The 21,965-nt window shown below is 49.8% G+C and overlaps 1 protein-coding gene and 3 long non-coding RNA genes across 7 annotated transcripts; 2 read left to right on the top strand and 2 right to left on the bottom strand.

The window, feature by feature from the left end:
• Nucleotides 1-457: 457 nt before the first annotated feature.
• Nucleotides 458-4,202, bottom strand: Krt18 (keratin 18). The gene is made up of 7 exons (XM_038342384.2): nucleotides 3,717-4,202; nucleotides 2,791-2,873; nucleotides 2,349-2,505; nucleotides 1,659-1,823; nucleotides 1,445-1,570; nucleotides 962-1,185; nucleotides 458-639 (listed from the first exon to the last, which is right to left on the bottom strand). The coding sequence occupies exons 1-7, from the start codon at nucleotides 4,116-4,118 to the stop codon at nucleotides 519-521; spliced, it is 1,278 nt and encodes a 425-aa protein (XP_038198312.1). The 5' UTR covers nucleotides 4,119-4,202; the 3' UTR covers nucleotides 458-518.
• A 7,229-nt stretch (nucleotides 4,203-11,431) lies between these two features.
• LOC119822279 lies at nucleotides 11,432-12,828 on the top strand. The gene is made up of 3 exons (XR_005286764.1): nucleotides 11,432-11,576; nucleotides 11,866-11,983; nucleotides 12,501-12,828. It is a non-coding gene; the product is annotated as an uncharacterized LOC119822279 (long non-coding RNA).
• A 545-nt stretch (nucleotides 12,829-13,373) lies between these two features.
• Nucleotides 13,374-15,999, bottom strand: LOC119822278. 2 transcript variants are annotated; one of them, XR_005286762.1, is made up of 4 exons: nucleotides 15,895-15,999; nucleotides 15,165-15,216; nucleotides 14,604-14,694; nucleotides 13,374-13,549 (listed from the first exon to the last, which is right to left on the bottom strand). It is a non-coding gene; the product is annotated as an uncharacterized LOC119822278 (long non-coding RNA). The 2 variants fall into 2 exon arrangements; XR_005286763.1 differs by lacking the exon at nucleotides 14,604-14,694.
• On the top strand, nucleotides 14,004-21,361 carry LOC119822277. Of its 3 annotated transcripts, none has more exons than XR_005286761.1 (3): nucleotides 14,004-14,170; nucleotides 14,425-15,233; nucleotides 21,122-21,361. It is a non-coding gene; the product is annotated as an uncharacterized LOC119822277 (long non-coding RNA). The 3 variants fall into 3 exon arrangements; XR_005286760.1 differs by having other exon boundaries at nucleotides 19,824-21,361; XR_005286759.1 differs by lacking the exon at nucleotides 21,122-21,361 and adding an exon at nucleotides 16,352-19,148.
• Nucleotides 21,362-21,965: the final 604 nt, after the last annotated feature.

Below are 21,965 nucleotides of genomic sequence, written 5' to 3'. Positions count from 1 at the left end.
TTTCCTAGGCTCCTTTTTGAGACAAGGTCTCACATAACCAAGGTTGGTTTCAGATTTGCTCTGTAGCAGATATGACACTGAGTTCCTGATCCTCTTGCCACTACCGAGCTCTGGGATTTTAGACATGAACCACCACACCAGCTGTTGCTTTTATTTTAGTGGGACACTGGCACATGACATAGGCTGCTCTGGAATTTGCGATATAGCCCAGACTGGTCTTGAACATGAATCAAGAACACATGTACACACCATGCCTGACTTCTCCACCAGGTCTCTTGAACGGGAGATACCAGCTTTATTATGCTTTTGCCTGTACCTAGGACAGTCATATCTCCTACTTCATCATCATTTAGGTATTTTTAGAACCCAGACCCTTCCTCGTCCACTGCCCCATCCATGTGAAACCCCTTAGGTCAAGAGACATCTGTCTGGCCCAAGATGGGGTTGTAGACTCAACGACATGTTCACAAACACTTTTATTGGTGTCTTGGTCCCCAGGGGTAGCCTCCTTCTCAGCCCTAGTGCCTCAGAACTCTGGTGTCGTTGGTCTCGGACACCACTTTGCCATCCACGACCTTGCGGGTGGTTGTCCTCTGGACGGTCTGCATGGAGTTACTGGAGTCCAGGGCATCGCTGAGACTGTAACAGATGACGAAGCCTTAGTTATAAGCAGCCGCACAGAGTAGAAAGGAGACCGGAAATTCAGAAGTTTTCCCTGATCCGTATCTTTACTTCCAACCTCTCCCCAGCCATTTCTTCCAGAAAAGGGAAACTCAAGGCTGAATGATCCCAAATACAGCTAGGGGCAATACTTAGTCACTGTTTCTCACGAGACAGAACCTTCACTGTCCTGAAGCCACTGCTCAGGAGTTACCAATAAACAGACAAAACTTGGGACTTCCCAGAGTTCCAGAAGTGGAGAAAAGACCCTCACTTGTGTGGCTAGTAGAATCCCACTCACCTGAAGTCTTCGCCATCTTCCAGCAAGCGGCGGTAGGTGGCAATCTCAGACTCAAGCTTGACCTTGATGTTCAGCAGGGCTTCGTATTCCTGGGTCTGGCGCTGCCCCTCTGCCCGGGTTTGTGCCAGTTCTGACTCCAGGTGCAGAAGGACCCCATTGAGCTGCTCCATCTGCATGTTGTATCGGGCCTCCACGTCCCTAAGGCTGTTCTCCAAGCTGATCTTCTGCAGGGCAAAGAAAGATAGGAGGGTGAGTCCCAAGTGCTAGCTTGCTCAGCCCTTCCTTCTCTGACAGGGCCATCAGGACCACTTGTGTATCAATATTAGGTTCCAGTGCAGGAGGAAATGGGAAATACGGAGAAGCGATTCATCGTAGGGGTCTCTTGATTATGTGGGGAGGATTGGGGTAAGACAGTGGGGCTGAGGCCGAGTGTCAGAGGTCTGGTTTCAAAGGAACTTCAGTAGGTGACTGGGGGACTCTCACCTGATTTTTCATGGCATCTAGGTCAATCTCCAAGGCCTGGAAGGTGCGCCTCAGGTCTGTGAGTGTGGTCTCAGCATCTCTGATTTCCGCAGACTGGGTAGTGACCACTGTGGTGCTCTCCTCAATCTGCAGGTTGGGGAGGGTCAGTCAAGACCTGCCTTCCTTGGCAGCCTCCCCCTCACACCCTGGCAACCAGCCTTTCCCTCTTGTATACCTGCTGGGACCAGTACTTGTCTAGTTCCTCACGGTTCTTCTGAGCCAGCTCCTCATACTGGGCCCGGATATCAGCCATGATCTTGCTGAGGTCCTGAGATTTGGGGGCATCCACTTCCACGGTTAATCCAGAACTGGCAATCTGGGCTTCCAGTCCTTTAACTTCCTGAAGAAGGCAGAAACGGGGGAGAGGGCATATAAGAGGGGGCACTGAAGGTCAGAGTTCCTCACTGAGGGTCTTTTCTAGGAGGCAATGGTGGGAGCAGAGGAAACCCTGGACTTGCACTTGGCAGGCTAGGTCAGGGCTTCTGCTCCTTCATTGTCGGAACCAGCTCATTTCCTCTTCATCTTGCACCCTCCCCCCCACACCTTATCTTAAACTTCTTCCAGAAGCCCTACCTACCAGCTCCACCATCAGCCCATGTCCTAAGACCGGCAATTTCTACCTTCCTCTCCGTCTCCTCTCACTCACACAATTCTCCTGCCTCAGCTTTCCAAGCGGTAGGGCTGCAAGTCAGGTATACTATTACGAGGTCAAGATAATGTGGGTTAACTTGGGTGAGCCATAGAACATAAGTGATCCACTGGGGTTGCTCTTAATCAGAACAGGCCGATAACCCAGGCTCGTGGTTCTAATTTCCACGCGAGGCTGTTTTTTGGGGCAGCCTGGCCTCACAACAGCCCCACTTGCCTCCTCATGGTTCTTCTTCATGAACAGCAGTTCCTCCTTGAGGGCTTCGATTTCTGTCTCCAGCTGCAGCCTCGTGATGTTGGTGTCATCCACCACCTTTCGGAGTCCATGGATGTCGCTCTCCACAGACTGGCGCATGGTCAGTTCTGTCTCATACCTGAAGGAGTGGAGGTGATCAGTGAGTCCCATCTGATCTAGAACCTTCTCAACCAGTGCCACCTCCCTAGCCTAGTCTTGCACCCATCACAAACCCATTGCCTGGGTCAGGCATCATTCTTGACTGTGGGAGCAGTAGGCTTAAACTGGGCTGCATGAATTAATAGTTGAATGACCACTCAATGGACCCTCACCTGAATAAGCCTCTGCAAAGGAACCCCCCCCCACACACAACCTAGGCCCTGGAGTAGACCATTCTTAGCTCTAGCTGCAGCCTCAGACTTACTTGACTCTGAAGTCATCAGCAGCAAGACGAGCATTGTCGATCTGCAGGACGATGCGGGCATTGTCCACAGAATTTGCAAAGATCTGGGTGGATTAAAGCAGAAGATTGCGGTGAGAGTGCCAGGTTCTTTTTTTTGTGTATGTGTGTGTGTGTGTGTGTGTGTGTGTGTGTGTGTACACTCCTTCTGTGTCAGTGAATTCGTCCCAGTCCCCGGAACCGCCAGAGGCTAGCGCTCCCATCTACCCTTTCCACCTGTGCCTCCTCTCCCTTCCTGGAGTCTTAGATCCTGGCACCTTGCCCCTCTGCCTGGGCCTGTACTATCCGGACTACAAAGGAGCAGCTTCTAACAACTCTCTCCTCCCACCCTTTCCCGGCTTTTTCTCCAGGTGCACCTGTTAAGCCCCTGTTCTGGGCCTCCCACCCCCCTGATTGGCTCCTCCCACAGGTAGGATCCTGTTTACTTCTAGATGACTCAGCCTTAGCTACATCCGTTTAACCCTGTAACTGTCCCCACTGGAAAAGAATGAGTGTCTGGGTCCACTTTATGGCTCTTTCTTTTTCTTTCTTTCTTTCTTTCTTTCTTTCTTTCTTTCTTTCTTTCTTTCTTTCTTTCTTTCTTTCTTTCTTCCTTCCTTCCTTCCTTCCTTCCTTCCTTCCTTCCTTCCTTTCTCTCTTTCTTTTTTTTGACATTCTCAATACTGTTCCCTTCCCACTACACCCCGTGGGGGAAGCCAACTCCGTGTGTAGCCACTACCCTTGGAATTCCTAGGCTGTGGGTGGGAATCCGAAGTACTCCTAACTTCGTCCCAAAGTGGGGACGGATGTGAAAAGAGCGGAAGGAGTCAACCACTCACACACTATTAATTTTTTTCGGGGTCGGGGAGTGCACTGGATGACCAGAATGGCTCCTCCCTCCATGTCCTTACCTGAGCCCTCAGGTCCTCGATAATCTTGAAATAGTGGCCCCAGTCCCTGACGCTCTGGGACCCCTTCTTCTCCAGATGTTCCCGGATTTTGCTCTCCAGTCTCCTGTTCTCGGTCTCCAGGCTTTTCACCCTGTCCAGGTAGCTGGCCAGGCGGTCGTTCAGGTCTTGCATGGTCTCCTTCTCGGTCTGGATGCCACCCATCCCAACCAGACCTGCAGACCCCACGGAGCCACCCCAGACGCTTGAGGAGCGGGCCACGGAGATCCGGGAACCGGAGCCCCCAGCACCTGCATAGACGCTGGCCGCGCTGCTGGCAGGCCGGACCCGCTGGCTGGGCGTCCGCACAGATCCCAGGGACCGGTAGTTGGTGGAAAACGTGGTGGAGCGAGTGGTGAAGCTCATGTTGTCTGGAGAGGAGAGCGAAGCGAGAGACCAGGACAGAGGTTCCGACGGCCGTAGAGAGTGGCAACCCACGACCTGTTATATCGCTGAGGGAAAGAGGAGGGGACCTTCCTTGCAGGCCCCGCCCCCGCCCCCGGAGCCGCAGGCGCCAAGAGCGCGCGACTCCTGTGACCTACCTGGTCGCAGCCCTTCTTGGCCCCATCACGTGCTCTCAGCACTGTCTGCTACCCTCAGCGCCCTGTAAGGGGGTGGCTAATCAGGGGCACGAAGGATGGCAGGTGGTGTTAGCCTTTGCTTTTTAGGGCAGGATATAGCGCTTTTAACACCTTTCTCACAGTTAGAAGAGATGTCCACTAGGGCGAAGATTTTGTAGAGCGTCCTTAGCTTAAGTCGGAGCCCCAGGAGTCCTGGGGAAGAAAAGCTGGGAGCTCAAGAAGAGGAAGAGTGGCTGGAGAGTTGGTTCAATGATTGAGAACATTGATTGTTCCTTTAAGAGGACCAGGGTTCAATTCCCAGAACCCACATGGCAGCTCACAACTGTCTGAAACTCTAGTTCTAGGGTACCCAACACCCTCACACAGACACATGCAGGCAAAACACCCGTTCACATTTAAAAAATTGATAAATAAATAAAGAGGAAGAGAAATACGGTCCTGAGCGCTCCAGGTCTCTTGGTTTTCACATTCTGGTCTCATGGTCCTGGGTTCCGAGACAGTGCTGTGGCTCTGTCCATTGCTAAACTTGTATGTGTGGAACTATGGAAATCTATATTCTCAAAACACAGGAACGCACTTCCTTGGAACACATTTCCTTAATTAGCTCCTGTACAGTCTCTGAACACCCTTTGTGCTTCAACTCTCTCCTTGGAGCTTGAGCCGGACCAGCGTGAGCACGCAGCAGCCAACCCCTGTGTCTGGCCACCTTTTTATCCTTTTATTTACTTTTTTTTCTGCTTCCCCAGTCTTTTTTTTTTTTTTTTTTTTTTTGAGACAGGGCCTCTTGTAGCTCAAGCTGCTCTTGAACTTTCTATGTAGCCAAGGATGGCCTTCAGCCCCTGATCCTCCTGTTCCTGTGATCACAGGCATGAGATATCACACCTAGTTTATGGAGTGCAGAGGATCAAACTCAAGTCCTCATATTTGACATCAGCACTCTCCTTGCTGAGTATACCCCCAGCCCAATAGCACTTACAATTTAACCAGTATTTGCTGGACACCAACTGTGTGTCACGCCCTTTCTAGTAGTGGGAAAAAAGCAGGGGAAAGAGACCACTGTCTGTCCTACAGACCACACTGTGGATAGGTTGGGATCTGAGAAGACAGAGATGCATAGAAACACCTGGCTAGGCTTGAACCAGCTAGCTTTTCTCTCTATTCTCCCCTACCCCCATCTGCTCGCACTGGCCCCTCCTGCTGCTCCCTGGGCCTCCTTTCTTTCCAGGTCAGTCTTCATAGTGCTCCCCAAATTTCCATCTTGTTCCTTGGAGAAACCCCCAAACTTGTGCAACACCCCAGCCCCCACCAGCTGCGTGACCACTCCTCCTGAATGAAGATGGAGAAACCCTGAGGGCAGGCCCTGGGATTTGTCACACATAAGGCCGTGCTCTTTGCTCTGGAGTGGACTTATTGATCCTTATCGAGCGACCAGCTGGACTGACTGTGTGTGGGCAGACAGGAAAGTAAAACAGGGAGAGAAAGGGGCCCTAGAATGAGCCCAGGTCAGCAGATCAGGCTGAGGCAGGGTGTGAATGGATTGTTCCAAGCCTACCTCCTCTGGATGGGAAAACCTGGAGGACCCCGGGAGCTGGCTGTGAAGCTTGGGCGTTGCCAGAGACAGCCAGGCAAATGGGATGCAAACTAACATACAAACAAATGCCCACTGGCTTTGCATGAAGGCTTCTTGGGGGTTGGAGATTCCAGCCAGTCAAAGGGGCTTTTAATTTTACAAATTCTCCCACTGAGTTCCACAACTGTCCTATTTTATGGGACCATTCATTGAAGTGTACTGATTAAATGTTCCATGAACAGGTTCTGCTGTTTTTTTTTTTTTTTTTTTTTTTTTTTTTTTTTTTTTTTTTGCTTCAAGTTATCCAACTTGGGCACTTTGCAGGTTTAGTGACCTCAAAAAGTCACTTACTGAGTTTTGTTTTGTTTTGTTTTGTTTTTCACTTCTTTGGGGAGGGAAAAAAAGCCAACAACTGCCTGTCTAGTCTTCTGGTAGGTGAAACATGGGATTGTTAATCATAATGCTTCTTCTTAAACAAATAGGAATTACTTACTGCCGAGTAAGGCCTCATTCAAGAGGGTATAGGGAGGGACTCGAGGAGGCCTCAGATCACGGAGGACCACTGGGGGACTTTTGAATTTTTTTCAGTAATGACTCCAGGACCCTAGGATTTTTCTCTAAGCCCCTTGGTAAATCCTGCTCTAATCTTCCCCCACCCCTGAAGCGCTGGCCCTTCTGTGGTGAGGAAGTTTGCAATGGGGCCGGAGAGCTGCAACCTCTCCTTATCTCACTTAGCTAACGCAGCCGGTCGGTTGCATTCCTGACCTCTTGCAGCACGGGGCAAATACCGACCGCAGGAGTCCAGTGCCAGCTTGCCCCTTCCCCACAGTTCCGGATTCCTCTGTGATCGGTCCTAAAAACTCAGCCTGACAGTGGGCGCGCTGGGGAGAGGGGCGCGGGGTGGGGGATAGTTTCGTTCCAAGATCCCTAGGGCTGGGCCTCTGGCCTGTGGGTGGGGGCAAGGAGAGAAAGGACTAGGGTAGCAGCGGAACCAAGCTGGGGAGAGGGAGAGGCATGAGCGGTCAGCCGAGAAGCGCTGAGAACAAAGAGTGAAAAGAGGGGGGGTTGAGCGGTGGGGTGAGGGGGGAGAGTGGGGGAGGAGGGTAAAGGAAATGGTTCCCTTCCCCAGGCCCTACATTCCCTTGTGCGGCCGAGGGGGAGGAAACCTGCACTGCAAGTTTAACTGGGAGAAAGCTCCGTGGTGACTGAGGGGTGGGCAGGGTCGTCCTCGTCCTCGCAGTTAGGTGCCCTCGCCTTTTAAGGGCTGGAGCCATGGTCTGTGCAGACTAGATAGTGGGAGATTAGAGGATTAGCGTTGTGAGGGTCTGGAGTCAGAAGGCCCAGAGATTGTTATCAATCTGGCTATTTCCCTGGCCCAGCCCTGAGAGGAGCTGGGGCGGAGGAGGGGGGGGATAGGGGTGGAGGGCCTTCAGAATGTCATTCCAGGTTTGTGTGGTGAGGTCTCTACTGTGAGTGCAAGGCTGGTTCCATCATCTTTCTTGAACTCAGGGATCAGCCTCTGGGCCTCCGGGAGAGCTGGGATCAAAGGAGTGTGTCCTATGATTATTTATTCAGTTTGAAACAGTTTCAAACTGTAGCCCAGGCTGGCCCCAAATTTATGATCCTCCAGAGTGCTGGGATTGCAGGTGACATCACACCCAACCTGAGCCTCTCCTTGAAGTGACTCAGTGTTGGGGGAAAATGAAGACTTCGTGGTGGGGGTCAGAGTGTTGGAGGGGTGAGCGATCCGGTTTCCTTAGAGGAGGGGTTTTGGCAGCACTCTGCGACCTGGAGCAAAGAGGTGGAACTTTGGGTAAAATGAGTTTGGTGTAGAATGGACTTGGAGGGGGAGCTCAGTAGATGGTTTGGGTTTTAAACTGTTATTGAAAAGGATGAGCTGGGCGTGGTGGCACGAACCTGTGATGCCAGCGGAGAGCAGAAAGATGTGAAGGCAAGAGGATTTGGAGTTTCAGGCTAGCCTCGGCTGTGTGAGTACCTGCCTAACAAAACAAACAAGCACAAACAGGGCGGGTGTAGCTGGGATGGCAGAATGCTTGGTTAGCTGTCAGGAAGCCCTGAATGATGGGTGCAGGAGGATCCGGCATTCAAAATACATAGGGAATTTGAAGCCAGCCTAGGCCACCAGGATAGCTTGTCTATAATAACATAAGTAGGGTTCTAGAGAGTCAGGAAGTATAGTTGAGTAGACTGGAGAGAGCCTGGCGGGGCGGGGGGGCAGGAAGGCGAAATGTGCAGCTTCAAGTGCATCTGGGGAGCAGGGGGCACTGAGGAAGGACTTTCAGAACTCTCTAGGGCTGTCCTCCCTGTTGAAGTCCTAGGGCAGTTTGTGGACGGTAGAGTTGGGGTGGGGTTCTGAGGGCTCCATTTGGGCATGCTCCCCTGGAGTGGGAGTGTGGGGGCACTCTCAGTATTATTGCTTCAGTTGTTTGTATCAGAGGGGTCTTCCTAGGGTTAATGCTGAGTAGTACCTGCGTGATGCTAGAGTTTTCTGGGTGCTGAAGCTGAGAGAAGACATCCTAGGAGCTTCCAGGGCGCCTCTGCTCTCTACTCCAGCCCCCTTCACTAGGGTGACTTTGCCAGATCTCATGTTCTCTTCTTCCCTTCCCTTACTGAACTCCAGTGAACTTGTTCTGGAACTCACTCTGTAGACCAGGCTGGCTGGCCTCACTCATGGAGATCCACCTGTCTCTGCCTCCTGAGTGCTGGGATTAAAGACATACTCCACCACACCCGGCAAATGACATAATCTAAAGCAAACTGTGTTAGCTTTGGTATCCAGCAGTGGCAATTGACAATGTTAGTGGTACTAACATTGAGTCTGCAGAAAAGAGGATGAAATGGGACAGTAGGTTGGCCAAAGATCCGTTCTTAAAATTGTGTAGTAAATTCGCCGTGACTGTTACCTTTTCTCTGGCTGCCTCTAGATTTGGCAGGGCTACAGGCAAACCTGTAGAGATTGCCTTTTAAGTACCTAGAAAACCAGAGCTGGCGCTTGGAAGAACATGCAGTAGCAGCAGGTGTGACTGGCCTTCATGCAAGCTGGAAAGAGGCAGTGTCTCCTGTGTCCTTGGTTGGGGGTCCTAGAACCAGCACAGCACCATGCATAGGCTGAGAAGATTGGGATAGAACCCACGTGTGGTGCAAAAGAAAAAAATAGGAGTGATGCATCTGTAAGACAGGAGTGACAGAGACTGGCCTGTGAGCTGATGCCTCTGTAAGACAGGAGTGACGGAGACTGGCCCGTGAGCTGACGCCTCTGTAAGACAGGAGTGACAGAGACTGGCCCGTGAGCTGACGCCTCTGTAAGACAGGAGTGACGGAGACTGGCCTGTGAGCTGACGCATCTGTAAAGCAGGGGTGACAGAGACTGGCCTGTGAGCTGACACATCTGTAAAACAGGAGTGACGGAGACTGGCCTGGCCCGTGAGCTGACGCCTCTGTAAGACAGGAGTGACAGAGACTGGCCCGTGAGCTGACGCATCTGTAAAGCAGGGGTGACAGAGACTGGCCTGTGAGCTGCTTGCGGCTAAGACTAAAGACCTGAGTTCAATCCCTGGAACTCACATAGCAGAAGATGTTAACAAACTCTGCAAATTGTCTTCTGACCTCCATATGTGTGTGCACTCACAAATACATATATAATATAAATATAAAAATGATTAAGTGCTGGCCTGGCGGTAGATACCTTTGATTCCAGCACCGAAAAGGAAGAAACAGGAGGATTTCTGTGAGTTCAAGACAAGTCTGGCCTGTGTAGTGAAACCCTATCTCAAAATCAGTCAATCAATCAAGTCTTAATAAAAGAAGATCGTAAAGGGATAGGGGATGGTGGAGAGCTTGCTTCATTCCTTGTACTGCAACAGAACAAAACATCAGATTGTTGAGAAGGAAACAGGTAGACATCCATGCCTCTGGGGGTGGCAGGGTGAGTGGACGGTTTCCCCGGCAAGTGTGGCAATGCCAGCAAGGCTGCTCAGCTATTACAGAGAGCAGTGCACTGAAGCTTGCTGCTATTCTAAGTGAATCTAGAGGTAATGGAAGTTGGTAGCAGTAACCCCAGATTCCAGGTAAGGGTCTTGAGGGAGTGACAGCACTGGTAGGTGGCAGAGCTGGGACTCATAGGTAACCTGCCATGTTTCTGCCCCTCCTCTAATAGGAAGCATGAGGGAGGTAAATGAAAAGCAACCAGAGGGCCTCAGTGGAAAGCTGGGCAAAGAGTGAGAGTCAGATGCCTGCGGTTGCCATGGCAGCTGATACCAGCTGGGTAAGAACCAGGGGAAGGAGCCAGGTGTAGTGGTGCCTGTCTGCAATCCCAGCACTGGAGAGGCAGAGGCAGGTGCATCTCTGTGAATTCAAGGCCGGCCTGGTCTACATAGAGAGTTTCAGGACAGGCTACACAGAGAGACCCCAACTCAAAAACAGTAGGAGGATCATGAGTTCAGGGCCAGTCTCTACTCCATTGCAAGCCTGAGACTAGCCTAGACTACACGTTTCAGGGGCTGGAGAGAGGGCTCAACAGTTAAGGCAGTGACTGCTCTTCCAGAAGAGGTTCAGTTCCTAGCACCAGCACCCACATGGCAGCTGGAGCCCCAGTTCCAGGGGATTTGGCACCTTCACACAGATATACATGCAGGCAAAACACCAATGCACCTAAAAATATTAATAAATAAATCTTTAAAAAATAAAAACCCAAGTCAAACAGTAGCAAAAAAGCAGTGCTACTATGGAAAGTTGGAGGGACCTGTGGGGGAGGGGAGGGATTATCAGAAGACTCTGGGATCTGAACAGGATGACTGGAAGACACAGAAGGGACATTGTTGTGTAGCTCAGGCTGTCCTGTTTCAGGTTACAGGTGTGTACACCACCAAGCTTGGGTTAAGCATTTCTCATGTACTAGTTTGTGATTTACATCTCTTCCTCCTCCTTATTCTCTTCTTTTAAAATTTCTTTTATTTATTTATTTATGAATGAAATAGAGTTCTGATCCATAGTAAAAAATGATTTACTATACAACCCAGCCGGTCTGAAACTTTGAGACAATTCTCTTGCCTCAGCCTCTCAAACGCTAGAATTATGGATTTGAACTACCATGCCCAGGAAGTATTTCTTCCTTAATCTTACCACTCAAATCTTTGGCCCATCATAGAAAATTATGGGCTTGGGGGCTGGAGAGATGGCTCAGAGGTTAAGAGCATTGCCTGCTCTTCCAAAGGTCCTGAGTTCAGTTCCCAGTAACCACATGGTGACTCACAACCATCTGTAACGGGGTCTGGTGCCCTCTTCTGGCCTGCAGGCATACACACAGACAGAATATTGTATACACAATAAATAAATAAATATAAAAAAAAGAAAATTATGGGCTTAAAATTATGAAAATTTGAGGTTTTAATATATATGTGTTATTTGTATATATAAAATATGTTATATGTATGTATATTAATGCATATGTAAATATTAACATTCTTTATAATATATGATTTACAATGTTTTTCCTCCCATTCAGTAATATCTTTTTATTCTTTTTGTTTGTTTGTTGTTTTTCAAGACAGGTTCTCACTATGTAGCCCTAGCTGTACTGGAACTCACTACGCAGATTAGGCAGGTCTAAAACTCTCAAGAGTTTCCTGTCTGTGCCTCCCGATGGGACTGAAGGTCTGTGGTTTATGCCTGGCTACTTTCTTCAAATTTTATCATATTAATTAGTTAAGTGTCTCTGAGTACTGTGATGGGCACCCTCTGTAGAGAACCTGTGGAGGTCAAAGGACAGCTTTCAAGGATGGTTTATTTCCTTTCATCACATGGATCATCGGGCTTGGAGGCAAGCTCCGTTATTGCCGGAGTCATATTGCTAGCCCAATCCTTTTCTTCTCTGATTTTTAATAAGAAGTTCTTAATTTTTGTTGTCACTTTGGTTTTTGATACAAGGTCTCATGTTTTCCAGGCTGGCTTTGAATTTACTACGTAGCTGAGGATGACCTAGAACTTCTAATCTTCCTCCACTTCCACTACCAACAAAACAATCTACACCTCTTAAAATGACAGTAGCACATCTTGCACAGGTAAGGCAGACCAGGCACCACACTTCACAGGGGTCACATTGTTTGATCTCAACTAGATTGGGGCAGCACGTTCTTGTGTCTGGACTTCAGGCAGATCCAGGCTTCTGGTTTTGGAGGCAGGGGTTGCTGTCCACAGGCAAGGATCAAGGGAGGCCATAAGTCTTAGACAGTGGTGTTACATAGCGATTTCAGTTTGGAACTGTTCTGTGATGAGATGCCAAGACCAAAAGCAACTTGAGGAGGAAAGGGTTTATTTTATCTTACACTTCCACATCACAGACCATCATCAAAGGAAGTAAGAGCAGGAACTCAAAGCAGGAACTGAAGCAGAAGCTATAGAGAAATGGTCCTTACTGGTTTGCTCCTCCTGTCTTGCTTGGCCTTCTCTCTGGGATGGCAGTGCACACGGTGGGTGAGGGCCCTGCCACATCAATTATTAGTTATGAAATGCCGTACAGATTTGCCTAGAGGTCAATCTTATGGAGGCATTTTCTCAATTAAGATTTTCTCTTCCCAGATATATTTGGGTTTGTGTCAAGCAGACAGAACAACCTAGCACGGCACCCACAGATTTGAGGTGAGATATCCAAAGGACCACTGAAACACCTGTGTGGCTCCCATGGGGGTTCAGAGATGTTTGCCATGCAAGGATTACCCAGACAAAAAGAGATGAATGCAGATCCTAATAGCTGCTGTGTGTGTGTTTCTGAGTCTCTGTATTGTGTGGGTGTTCCTGAGTCACTTGCTGTTAGCCTGTGTGTGTGTGTGTGTGTGTGTGTGTGTGTGTGTAGGGTGGTTCTTGAGTTACTAGCTGTTAGCCTGTGTGTGTGTGTGTGTGTGTGTGTGTGTGTGTGTGTGTAGAGGGGTTCCCTAGTCACTAGCTGGTAGGAGCTGGTGGGGACTGCAGACCCAGACCCTGAGTTTCCTGTAAACAACCTGTGTTCCTCTGAGCAGACCTTGATGGCCGGGGAGTGGTTTCTGATGGGTCGGCAGCTGAAAGATCCCGAGAGCAGGGGCGTGACCAGAACCCTATATAAACTGCCCCTGAGCGCCATAAAGTTGGCATTCTTGTGTCAAGGATGACCCATGTCAGCGTCTCTCTCTGTCTGTCTCTGTCTCTGTGTTTTTAAGTCTCCAGGCCAGTTCCCAGCTTTAGTGAAGGGCTTCAGGACCTGCAGTTTTACAGGCAGGTTTTTACAACTAGCTGTTAGTGGTGCATGTCAGAGTTTTAAAGGGCCCATGGTCTGCCAAAAAGTGCATTATTAAGAATGATGGTTGGGACCGGGCGGTGGTGGCGCACACCTTTAATTCCAGCACTTGGGAGGCAGAGGCAGATGAATTTCTGTGAGTTTGAGGCCAGCATGGTCTACAGAGAAAGTTCCAGGACAGCTAGGGCTACACAGAGAAACCGTCTTGAAAAAAGAAAACAGAAGAAGGATGGTTGGGGCCAGAGAGATGGCCCAGTGGTTAAGAGCACTGGCTGTCTTTCCAGAGGACCCACGTTCAGTTCCTGACACATTTTTAGTTCGAAGAGATCTGATACCTTCTTCTGAACTTCAAGGGTACCTGTTAACACACATATACAGGCAGGTCAAACACCCATACACAGAAGGTAAAATTTAAAAAAAAAAAATCTTAAAAAAAAAGAGTGGTGGCAGCCCTAGGGGTCCCAGCTGGGCAGGAGACAGGAGTGAGGGTGTTGCCACCTCACCCAGTGTTCTGGGCTCTCCTTCAGCTAAGACACCATCTCTTAGGCTTTTGCTATTTTTCCTCCTTGATGCAACCCTCCAGGCTCCCTTCTTTTCCCTCCTACGCAGTTAGCTCAGTTCCTCATTCCTATCTTAGTGTCCGGGAGAAGCCTCCGGAGGGGCGACTTGTTTTTAGAAAATGGGTGGTTCCTACTTGGCCACAAGGGGGTGCTGGGTTAGAGCAGGCCCCAGTGGCACACAGGTGGCAGGCTGGCAGCAGAACTCTAAGGCTAGGTACATATGGCTCCACCCCGTTTGTCCAGGACCTTTGCTCCCAGCCCTAATGGCACTGGCCCTCGGTTGCCATGGCAGGCTCTTAGTTTGGAATAAACAGAGTCGTCCTCATGCTGTCCAGGTAACTGACATCTAAGTGTCTCCCAGGGATAGGCTGGAATTTCAAGAGTCCAGCCCCTAAACCCCCAGGGGAGGACAAAGGAGGGTGAGTCATTGCATTTTGGCCCCTTAACTTTTTTTTTTTTTTTTTTTTTTTTTTTTTTTTTTTTGTCTTCCCTGCTGTCCCCTCGCCTAACCTGTGTCCTACTAGAGTTGGGAAGGGCGGGAGAGAACACTTGGGGGCCGTCAGAACAGGCAGTGGGTGGGGGCAAAGGCTTCTGCCCTGCTACCCAGGCTTTAGCTGTTATTCCTGGGATCCACGAGTCATTGCTCACTTCTTCCCTGTCCTCCACTTTCTAGGATCCAGAGCAAAAGCGACAAGGTTGGGAGGAAAACAGAGAACAGGAGTCTGGGTAGAACTGCTCACACCTAGCTCTGCTGAAGGGAACGCGGAGGGCCCTGTGCTGAGGACGATGCTGGGGTCTGCAGTGTGAGAGCTGTGGATACGGAACCCAAACCCCTGCTCGAACCCTACCCACCATTCACAGCGCGAACTGCTCGGCCAAGTCCTAGGTTCCTCACATGTAAATAAGGATAATAATACTAAGCTCTCAATGTCATTGTCAGAATCTGATGGGACAAATAAAGAACACCATGGATCAGGCTTACAATCAGACACAGAGCTCAGCTATGCAAATAGCAAGCAAAACCCATCCAGGGGTGTGACAGGCCTGTCAGGAGGGTCCCAGGGGTGGGTGGCTTCTCGCCGGCTGCTGGAAGGAGGGGCTGCTATGTCGTGTTTCTTCAGCAAATGTTTGCAGTGTATGGGGCTGGCAGGGAGGGTTGGGCTTCAGCCGCAGGTGCAGGTGGCCAGGAGGCACTGTATGAGGGAGGGGCACAGCCCCGAGAGGAGGCTCAGAGTGGCAGTCCATGCCAGCGGACAGATGAGAGACGTGACCTTTATTCAGAATGTGATGGGAAGCTCGGGGCTGGGGAGTGATTGGATCAGAGCAGTGTTTGTAGAAGATTGGCCTCCCTGAGCACTGGCAGAGGACAACTTGGAGAGAGTGGGGGAGGAGGACACAGGAACATTTCCTTACCTGGCAAGAGAAAGTGCACTTCCAGAGAGGACGGTGATGTCATCGATACCACCTGCAGAGAGGGGCCTAGTAAGCACTGTCTCTCTGACTGGCCTCACTGGCTTGTGAGGAGGGAAGAGGCGCTTGGCAGGGGGCTGGGGAATTTCTCAGGGACACCAGGAACCAGAGAACAGAGCCTCTTTTCTCTCCCTTCTCTCCTCCCAGGTCTGCTTAGGATGGAGGCGTGACAGGGGGCACAGCCCTGGCAGCAGGCTGTCCCTTTGTTTCCCAACCCTGCTTCTGTCTAAGTCGGATCTTAAGTTTTATAACGCGTAGAAAGAGAAACCACTGGGTCCTATTAACGACTGGGTGTCAACTCTATATCTTAGAAGAGGAAAAATTGAGGGACAGTTTGCACCTAGCTTTGCTGGGAGAGGAATTTATTGGCTTAGGGCTGGCTGGTAAGACTCTGGCCTTCCTGAGAATCGATCACCTGGTCCACCTCTTCACCCCACTGTGCAGAGAGGCGGGTCCCCTCTGCTCCCGTTTCATTCCAGAATGATCACACATCCGGCAGTGAGTCAGGTGTGCCTCAGGCCCCAGCCCTGGGCTCTGACTCAGCCTGAGCTCCGGGAACCTCAGCAGAGCCTGGGAGATAAGGTTTATGGCTCCCTGCAGCCCTTGTTTGGGTAAAGCTCTGCACACAGGCCACCCAGCCGCATTCCACCAGCGGGGCAGGGGGATGGCTTACTCAGGCTTCCCCAGGAATTCAGACTGTCTGACAGCTCTGCTTTCAGAAGCCCACTGAGCTTCTCAGTCTCTGGAGGTCATCTCTCTAGGTCCCCAGGCCTTGTCCTGTGGAGGCTTGTCCCACCCACCGTGTGTTTGGCTTCTGGGCAGGCCTGGCCCTGACAGGACTCTCTCTTCCTTTCCAGGTCATTCCTCTCAGTTCCAACAGAGTTTGGTTAGGGAGGCCTTTCGTTATTCTAGCCTTTTGCTCCTTTTCAGTGCTTTGTAGGAGAAAGGACTCTGCTGAGGGCACACACAGGATGCCAGTGCACTGAGAAACGAAACTGAGGCAGACTATAGAGCTCTGCTGAGCAGGACTTTTTTAGTTGAGGGGAGTTAGACAGGAAGTAGGCAGCGGCGGGTCTGGGAGGATGGACCACAGAGAAAAAAAAAATATATATTGTATTTATTTGAAACAGAGTCTCACAGAATGGTCCTGGCTGTCCTAGAACTTGCTCTGTAGAACAGGATGTCCTTAAACTCCCAGAGATCCCCCCACACACATTATGCTGGGACTAAAGGTATGTTCTACCACTATCTGACTGAAAAACTTCTTCTAAAAAACAATTTATTTACTTTTATTTTGTTTGCATTGATATTTTGTCAGCATGTATATCTGTGTGAAGGTGTCAGATCTTAGCATTAGAGACAGTTGTGAGCTGCCACGTGGGTGCTGGGAATTGAACCTGGGTCATCTAGAGGAGCAGCCAGTGCTCTTAACTGCTGAGCCATCTCTCTAGTCCCTGAACAAAACCTTCTAATGTGAAATTTGTTTTACACAAGAGAGCACATGTGCAGTGGGCCCAGTCAAAGCTGATGCTTTCTCCGTGGTGTCTGCTGCAGGCCTGAAAGGAGAAGGAACTCTTTCAGCATAACTCAGCAACTTAGAGACTCGCTGGGACTAGAACACAGGTCATTTAATTCCCAAGAGGAACTTTCTTGCTAGTTTACATTGTTCTGTATATTAGGATAATTCTAAAAGCAAAAATTGTACTGAAGTTTGGTTAAAGTTAAAAAAAAAAACAGCTTTTTTTTTTTTTGACTGGGGTCTCACTATGTAGCTCTGGCTAGCCTGCACTAAAGGCGTGCACTATCACTGCTGGCACCATATTTTAACTAATTAACATGTGTATACACACCAGCATCATGGTGTCCTTGGGAAGGTTTGAGAACAAGGGACCAAAATCGGGTCGTCAGGCTTGGTGGCCATACTTTACCTGCTGAGTCATCTTCCTGCCTGGAATTTTGTTTGATTTGAGTCACAACCCCTAAAACAAATGGATTTTAACCACAAATCCTAGTGTTCTTTGGAAGTGTGTGGCGGGGGTTTTTGCAGAAGTTGGGGGATCAGAGGGGAAAGTGAAGTGTGGGGTTCCTGGCTCCCCCATCTTAAGACTCCAGGGCCACATCACCAATCTCTGGAAACCATCCCCCTTATCAGAGGTATGGGCTGCTCAGGACAGAGCCTGGGTGCTTGCAGGAGAAATCCTGCCTGGTGTTGGAGCCGAGGAGCTATGTTCTGTGGCCTCGGGGATGGCGCCCGGTTCCTACTCTCAGAGCCTCGTCTGTGAGGAGCAGACTACAGTCCTTCTAGTCCTAGCTCAGCCATGGTGCAGGGGGAGCCTGGGGCAGAGGAAACGGCCCAGATCTGATGTTTGCTAGCTCCCATATTTTAACCACCATGCTCAGATTTCTCAGCTCCAAAGTGCATGTTTTGCTTATTTCTCATTTTCTGTACAGATTACCACCTTAAGGGAACCCTAGGCCATGGGGTGCCTGGACCCATGTCCAGGCCTGTGATGTCCTGTGGAAATAAGACTACAAGGTGGAGGCTCAGGGCTGGAGGACTAGAGAGGGAGTCCCTGCTGGAGGCTTCCTGGAGGAGGTTGTGGGCACGGCCAAGCTAGAGGGATGGGGCGGGGATGTGCAAGGAGGCCGGTGAGAGGGTAGAACTGCAGAGGTAGAGAGGTCTCATGAGGAGCTGTCAGTCAAAAGGCACAGGGTCAGGCCATGGGGGAATACAGAATGACTGGCTGTGGAGGACACTGGGGCCATGTGTCCACAGGTCTGGGAGCATGACCAGGAAACTGGGTGGGGAGGCAGTTGGAGGCTTCTGACTGAGGAATCCTGGCCTGGGGGTTGAGTCCCCTGCCTTCTCTTCTTGGGGCTTTCCCTATGCTTTCCGGGTTCTTCAAAAGGCTTTTCCGTCACTAGCAACTCTTAGTGTTCCCTGGATGTCACCTGGGAAACCAGGAGAGGCCAGAAGGAAGAGAGAGGGTGGGTTAAGGGGGCTGGATGTTGAAGTTCTGTCAGGAATGCAGAAACTGCATAGTGACTTGTGTTGCCATGGGAGCATTGTCTAACAAGTCCCAGGGGCTAAACTGGCTCAGGCTGGCCCTAACGTAGTCCATTCTCACTGTCTAAGTCAACAGATTTTTCTCTAAGACCTATGATTGGGTCACTGTGTGTGGATTTGGAATTATCTCCACCCGCAGAGAATCTGAAAGATAGGTTAAAGGGTAGTAGGTAGCAGGTCAGGTCTTTCTTTAGTTAAACCCCTCTTGTATTCTTCCTCCTTCCCTTCCCTCTTTCTTCTCTCCATCCTTCCAGGTACGGATGAAACCCATCTTCAGGCTAGGAAGCATTTTACCACTGGGCTTTATTCCTGGCCCTGTCTGTCTTGTTTTATCATGGTAGAGAAGGCTAAGTCAGCTTTTGGATTCACTCGGTCAGCATGTTCTGGAGTTCAGCGAGGTGTTTTCTCATGCTGTAGGTATGCAGTTTGCAAGGTAGTCATGGTTTCTGTTGTATGTCACATTCCACAGCACTGGACAGAGGTCCCTCAAGTCTACTGGACCTTTAGTGGGCAGAGTTTTGAGGCTCACGCGACAGTGGTTGTATGGGTAGATGGGCTCTATACCACTTTGGGTTTGAGAGTGTTTCGTTTGCACTATTGACGAGTATTGCATTTTTTCCCTATTGCTTTATTTTTCAAATTACATTTATTTCTATGTGTGTATATGTGTCTGAGAGAAGGCACATGTACCATGGGACTTGTGGAATTAGTTCTCCTTTTCTGCCATGTAGACCCTTCTTGGCAGGCAGGCATCTTTACCCGCTGTACCCACTGAGCCATCCTGGCAACCCTGCTATTATTTCTTTTCTGTTCAGTTCCTGGCTGTCCTAGAACTCACTCTGTAGACCAGGCTGGCCTCGAACTCAGAGAGATCCTCCTGCTTCTGCCTGGGATTAAAGGTGTGAGCCACCACTGCCCAGTGATTACAGCTTCTTTTTAAAAAAATTGTTTATTTTATGTACATTGGTGTTTTTGCTTGCATGTAGGTGTGAGAGTGTCGGTTCTTGGAGTTATAGACAGTGATTAGCTGTTGTGTGAGTGCTGAGAATTGAACCCAGGTCCTCTGGATGAGTAGCCAGTGCTCCTAACCACTGCGCCATCTCTCCAGACCTGACTATTGCTTCTTCTCATGGAGACAGTTGGACAGGTGTCTGAAGTGGGACCCCTGAAGAGACACGTAGCCTCTGGAAGCCTGGGTGTGGCCCAGGCTCGGCCCGCACTGCTTTGGCAGGAGGAGTTTTGAACTTTACTGTTCCTATTTCCAAGTGGGAAAGCTGCTTTCCTCACTGGCTGTTCTAGGGTTCTATGTCGTGTATGTAACAAACACGGCACTGTGACACTCAGAAGAGACCCATCATTTTCACTTTCCTGCCACCTTCACTATTGGCAGGGACAAGGGTCAGCGGTCAGGGCGCTGTTTGCATGGCTCGCTCCCTGGGAACTGGATTTGCAAGCGTGGGTTTTGCATGGAGGCAGATGTTTGCCTATTATCTCTTTGTTATGGCCCTATAGAACCCTCCTTATCACCCCTTTAGGCACTCTCATCCTCACTGCAAAGGCTTTTCTTCAGTCACCTTGTTGCCCAGCATGTGCTGCAGAAGAGATGCTGGACTTCTCCAAAGAAGCTGTTTCTGCAGAGGCGCTGACAGTTAAGCTGCTGCGAATCAAAACGACTGTTGTGCCCGTTGTTCTCATTTGCTCTCTGAAGGATGCGCTATGCTCATTTCTGGAGCATGGAAAGGAATCCCAGAGAGGTTAACTAACCTGCTCAACTTCACACAAGAAGTTCTTCAGATGGCTCCTGTTCTGGGGTCTTGGCCCTAGCCACAGCAGAACTTTTGAGAAAAGCCAGGGACATTCCCCTGTCTCAGTTATGTGAGCTTAGTTGTGTCCTAGAGGCCCTTTTTCTCATGGCTGCCCTTCTTGAGGTCAGTTGTAAAAATCAGATTAGAGCCGGGGGACTAGGAACATAGCTCTGCGGTAGAGCGCAGCATCCCCGACCCCAAAGTGCTGCTGTTTTCCAGCGTGGCATGATCAGCAGGGGAGAAATAGGTCACGGCATTGGCCTCTGTGAACTACTGAGTATACTCTAGCCTTTGACACACTATCCAGCTGCTCCACTCTTCCTTAGGGAGTTTTGTGCTTGTCCAGTGGCTTTTTACATTTCCAGATCTTTCCATCCATCTTACTTTTGGGTTTCTGCTCATTTGTTTTTTATACATAACCATGGCTGTTCGGAACCTCACTATGTAGACCAGGCTGGCCTCAAATTCGCTTGCCTCTGTCTCCAGAGTGCTGAGATTAAAGATATGTGTCACCATGAGTTCTGTTTTTGTTTTTATGGTACTGGGGGTTGAGCCTAGGACTTCACAATGAAGACAAGTACTTTACCACCAAGTTTCCCCTTCAGTCTTCACACCTTCTCTAAATTGGGTGTGGTGGTGCCTGGGAGAGGAAGCTGAGGCTGGGGCATTGCTATATGTTTAAGTACAGAGTCTGTCTTTTCTTCTAAATTCAGCTTGCTCAAGGGTCCCTTTGCCCCCAAAGTTCTAAGGCACATGTCTTAATCCTTTATTTATCTAAGTCAATATTTTGTTGGCAACGCACCAGAGTCTGGCTCACTGTGTAGCTTCCACGTCTTTATCTGTGTACATTTAGGTTGGTGAACATCTGCTGTTTTTGCCTCCTGCGCCCAGCATACCCCCCTCTTTTTGGTGAATCATCTTTTTCTCCTTGCCATTAGTTTGGGTAGGCCTGACTCCCTCCCCTTTCCCAGGAACTCTAGCTCAATTGACAGCATTTTATTATTCTCCTGACTGAAGTCTTCGTTCAGCGACAGGCCTGTGACCTGTCAGCCCAAGGAGAGCGGCCCTTGAAACTTCAGCTGGAAGCATCTGGAAATAAGCACTCCCTTGGTGGTATCCATCCTCATCACAGCCTGGAGATGGCCTGCTGAGAAGGAGACCAAAAGAGAATAAAGCAGCCATTGAGTCCCTTTGGCTAGAGTACAAGTTTAATGCACCCTTTCCCAATTGTGAGAGCAAATAAAGGACCTTATATGCTGGAGCTGTCATTTGCTGCCAAGAGCCTAGAGCTATTGCTTGTGTTGTGTGTTGGACATATGTTTTATGTATTGCTGCACATGTGTGCACATGAGATAGGTATAGGAAGGGAGTGTTTATGCGTCTGAGATGATGAGTGGCAGGGGAGGAAAGGGTGGCACTCTTGGTCGTATGCATCATGGGGATGTAAGGTGGCTGCCCTCCTTGGGATATGTGCATGGGCCACAGGTAAGGGAAAGGGCAGAACTCGTGTGTGTGTGTGTGTGTGTGCACGCGTGTGTGCATGTGAGGGGATGGAGGAGCTCTGAGGTACAACTGAGGTTGTGTGGCATGCGAGTTGCTTTTCTGGGAGAGAACCGAGGTCCTGCCCAGCTTTGCGTTCATCTGTATACTTACTCCCAAAAGCACTTGCTCTGCCTGGCCAGCAGGATGGCTCAGCCAGAAAAGCCATTTGCTGCACAGGCATGGTGACCTCATTTTGATCTCCAGAACCTGCCTTCAGCTGCTTACTCACATGCTGTGCAACCTCAGCTTGACCACACACACACACACACACACACCTTACACAAATACTACTAATAATTTAAAACAACAGCCTGTCAATTAGCATCAGTT

This window comes from Arvicola amphibius, chromosome 9, assembly GCF_903992535.2.
Source record: "Arvicola amphibius chromosome 9, mArvAmp1.2, whole genome shotgun sequence".
Lineage (NCBI taxonomy): Eukaryota > Metazoa > Chordata > Mammalia > Rodentia > Cricetidae > Arvicola > Arvicola amphibius.
Note: the sequence above shows the minus strand (reverse complement) of the source record. Positions and strands in the feature narration are given on the sequence as shown.

Coding starts and splice junctions, on each gene's coding strand:
- Krt18 (XM_038342384.2), bottom strand. CDS start 4,118: ATGAGCTTCACCACTCGCTCCACCACGTTTTCCACCAACTACCGGTCC. Junction 1,824..2,348: donor TGAAGAAGAACCATGAGGAG/GCAAGTGGGGCT, acceptor TGCCTTCTTCAG/GAAGTTAAAGGACTGGAAGC. Junction 640..961: donor GAAGATGGCGAAGACTTCAG/GTGAGTGGGATT, acceptor CATCTGTTACAG/TCTCAGCGATGCCCTGGACT.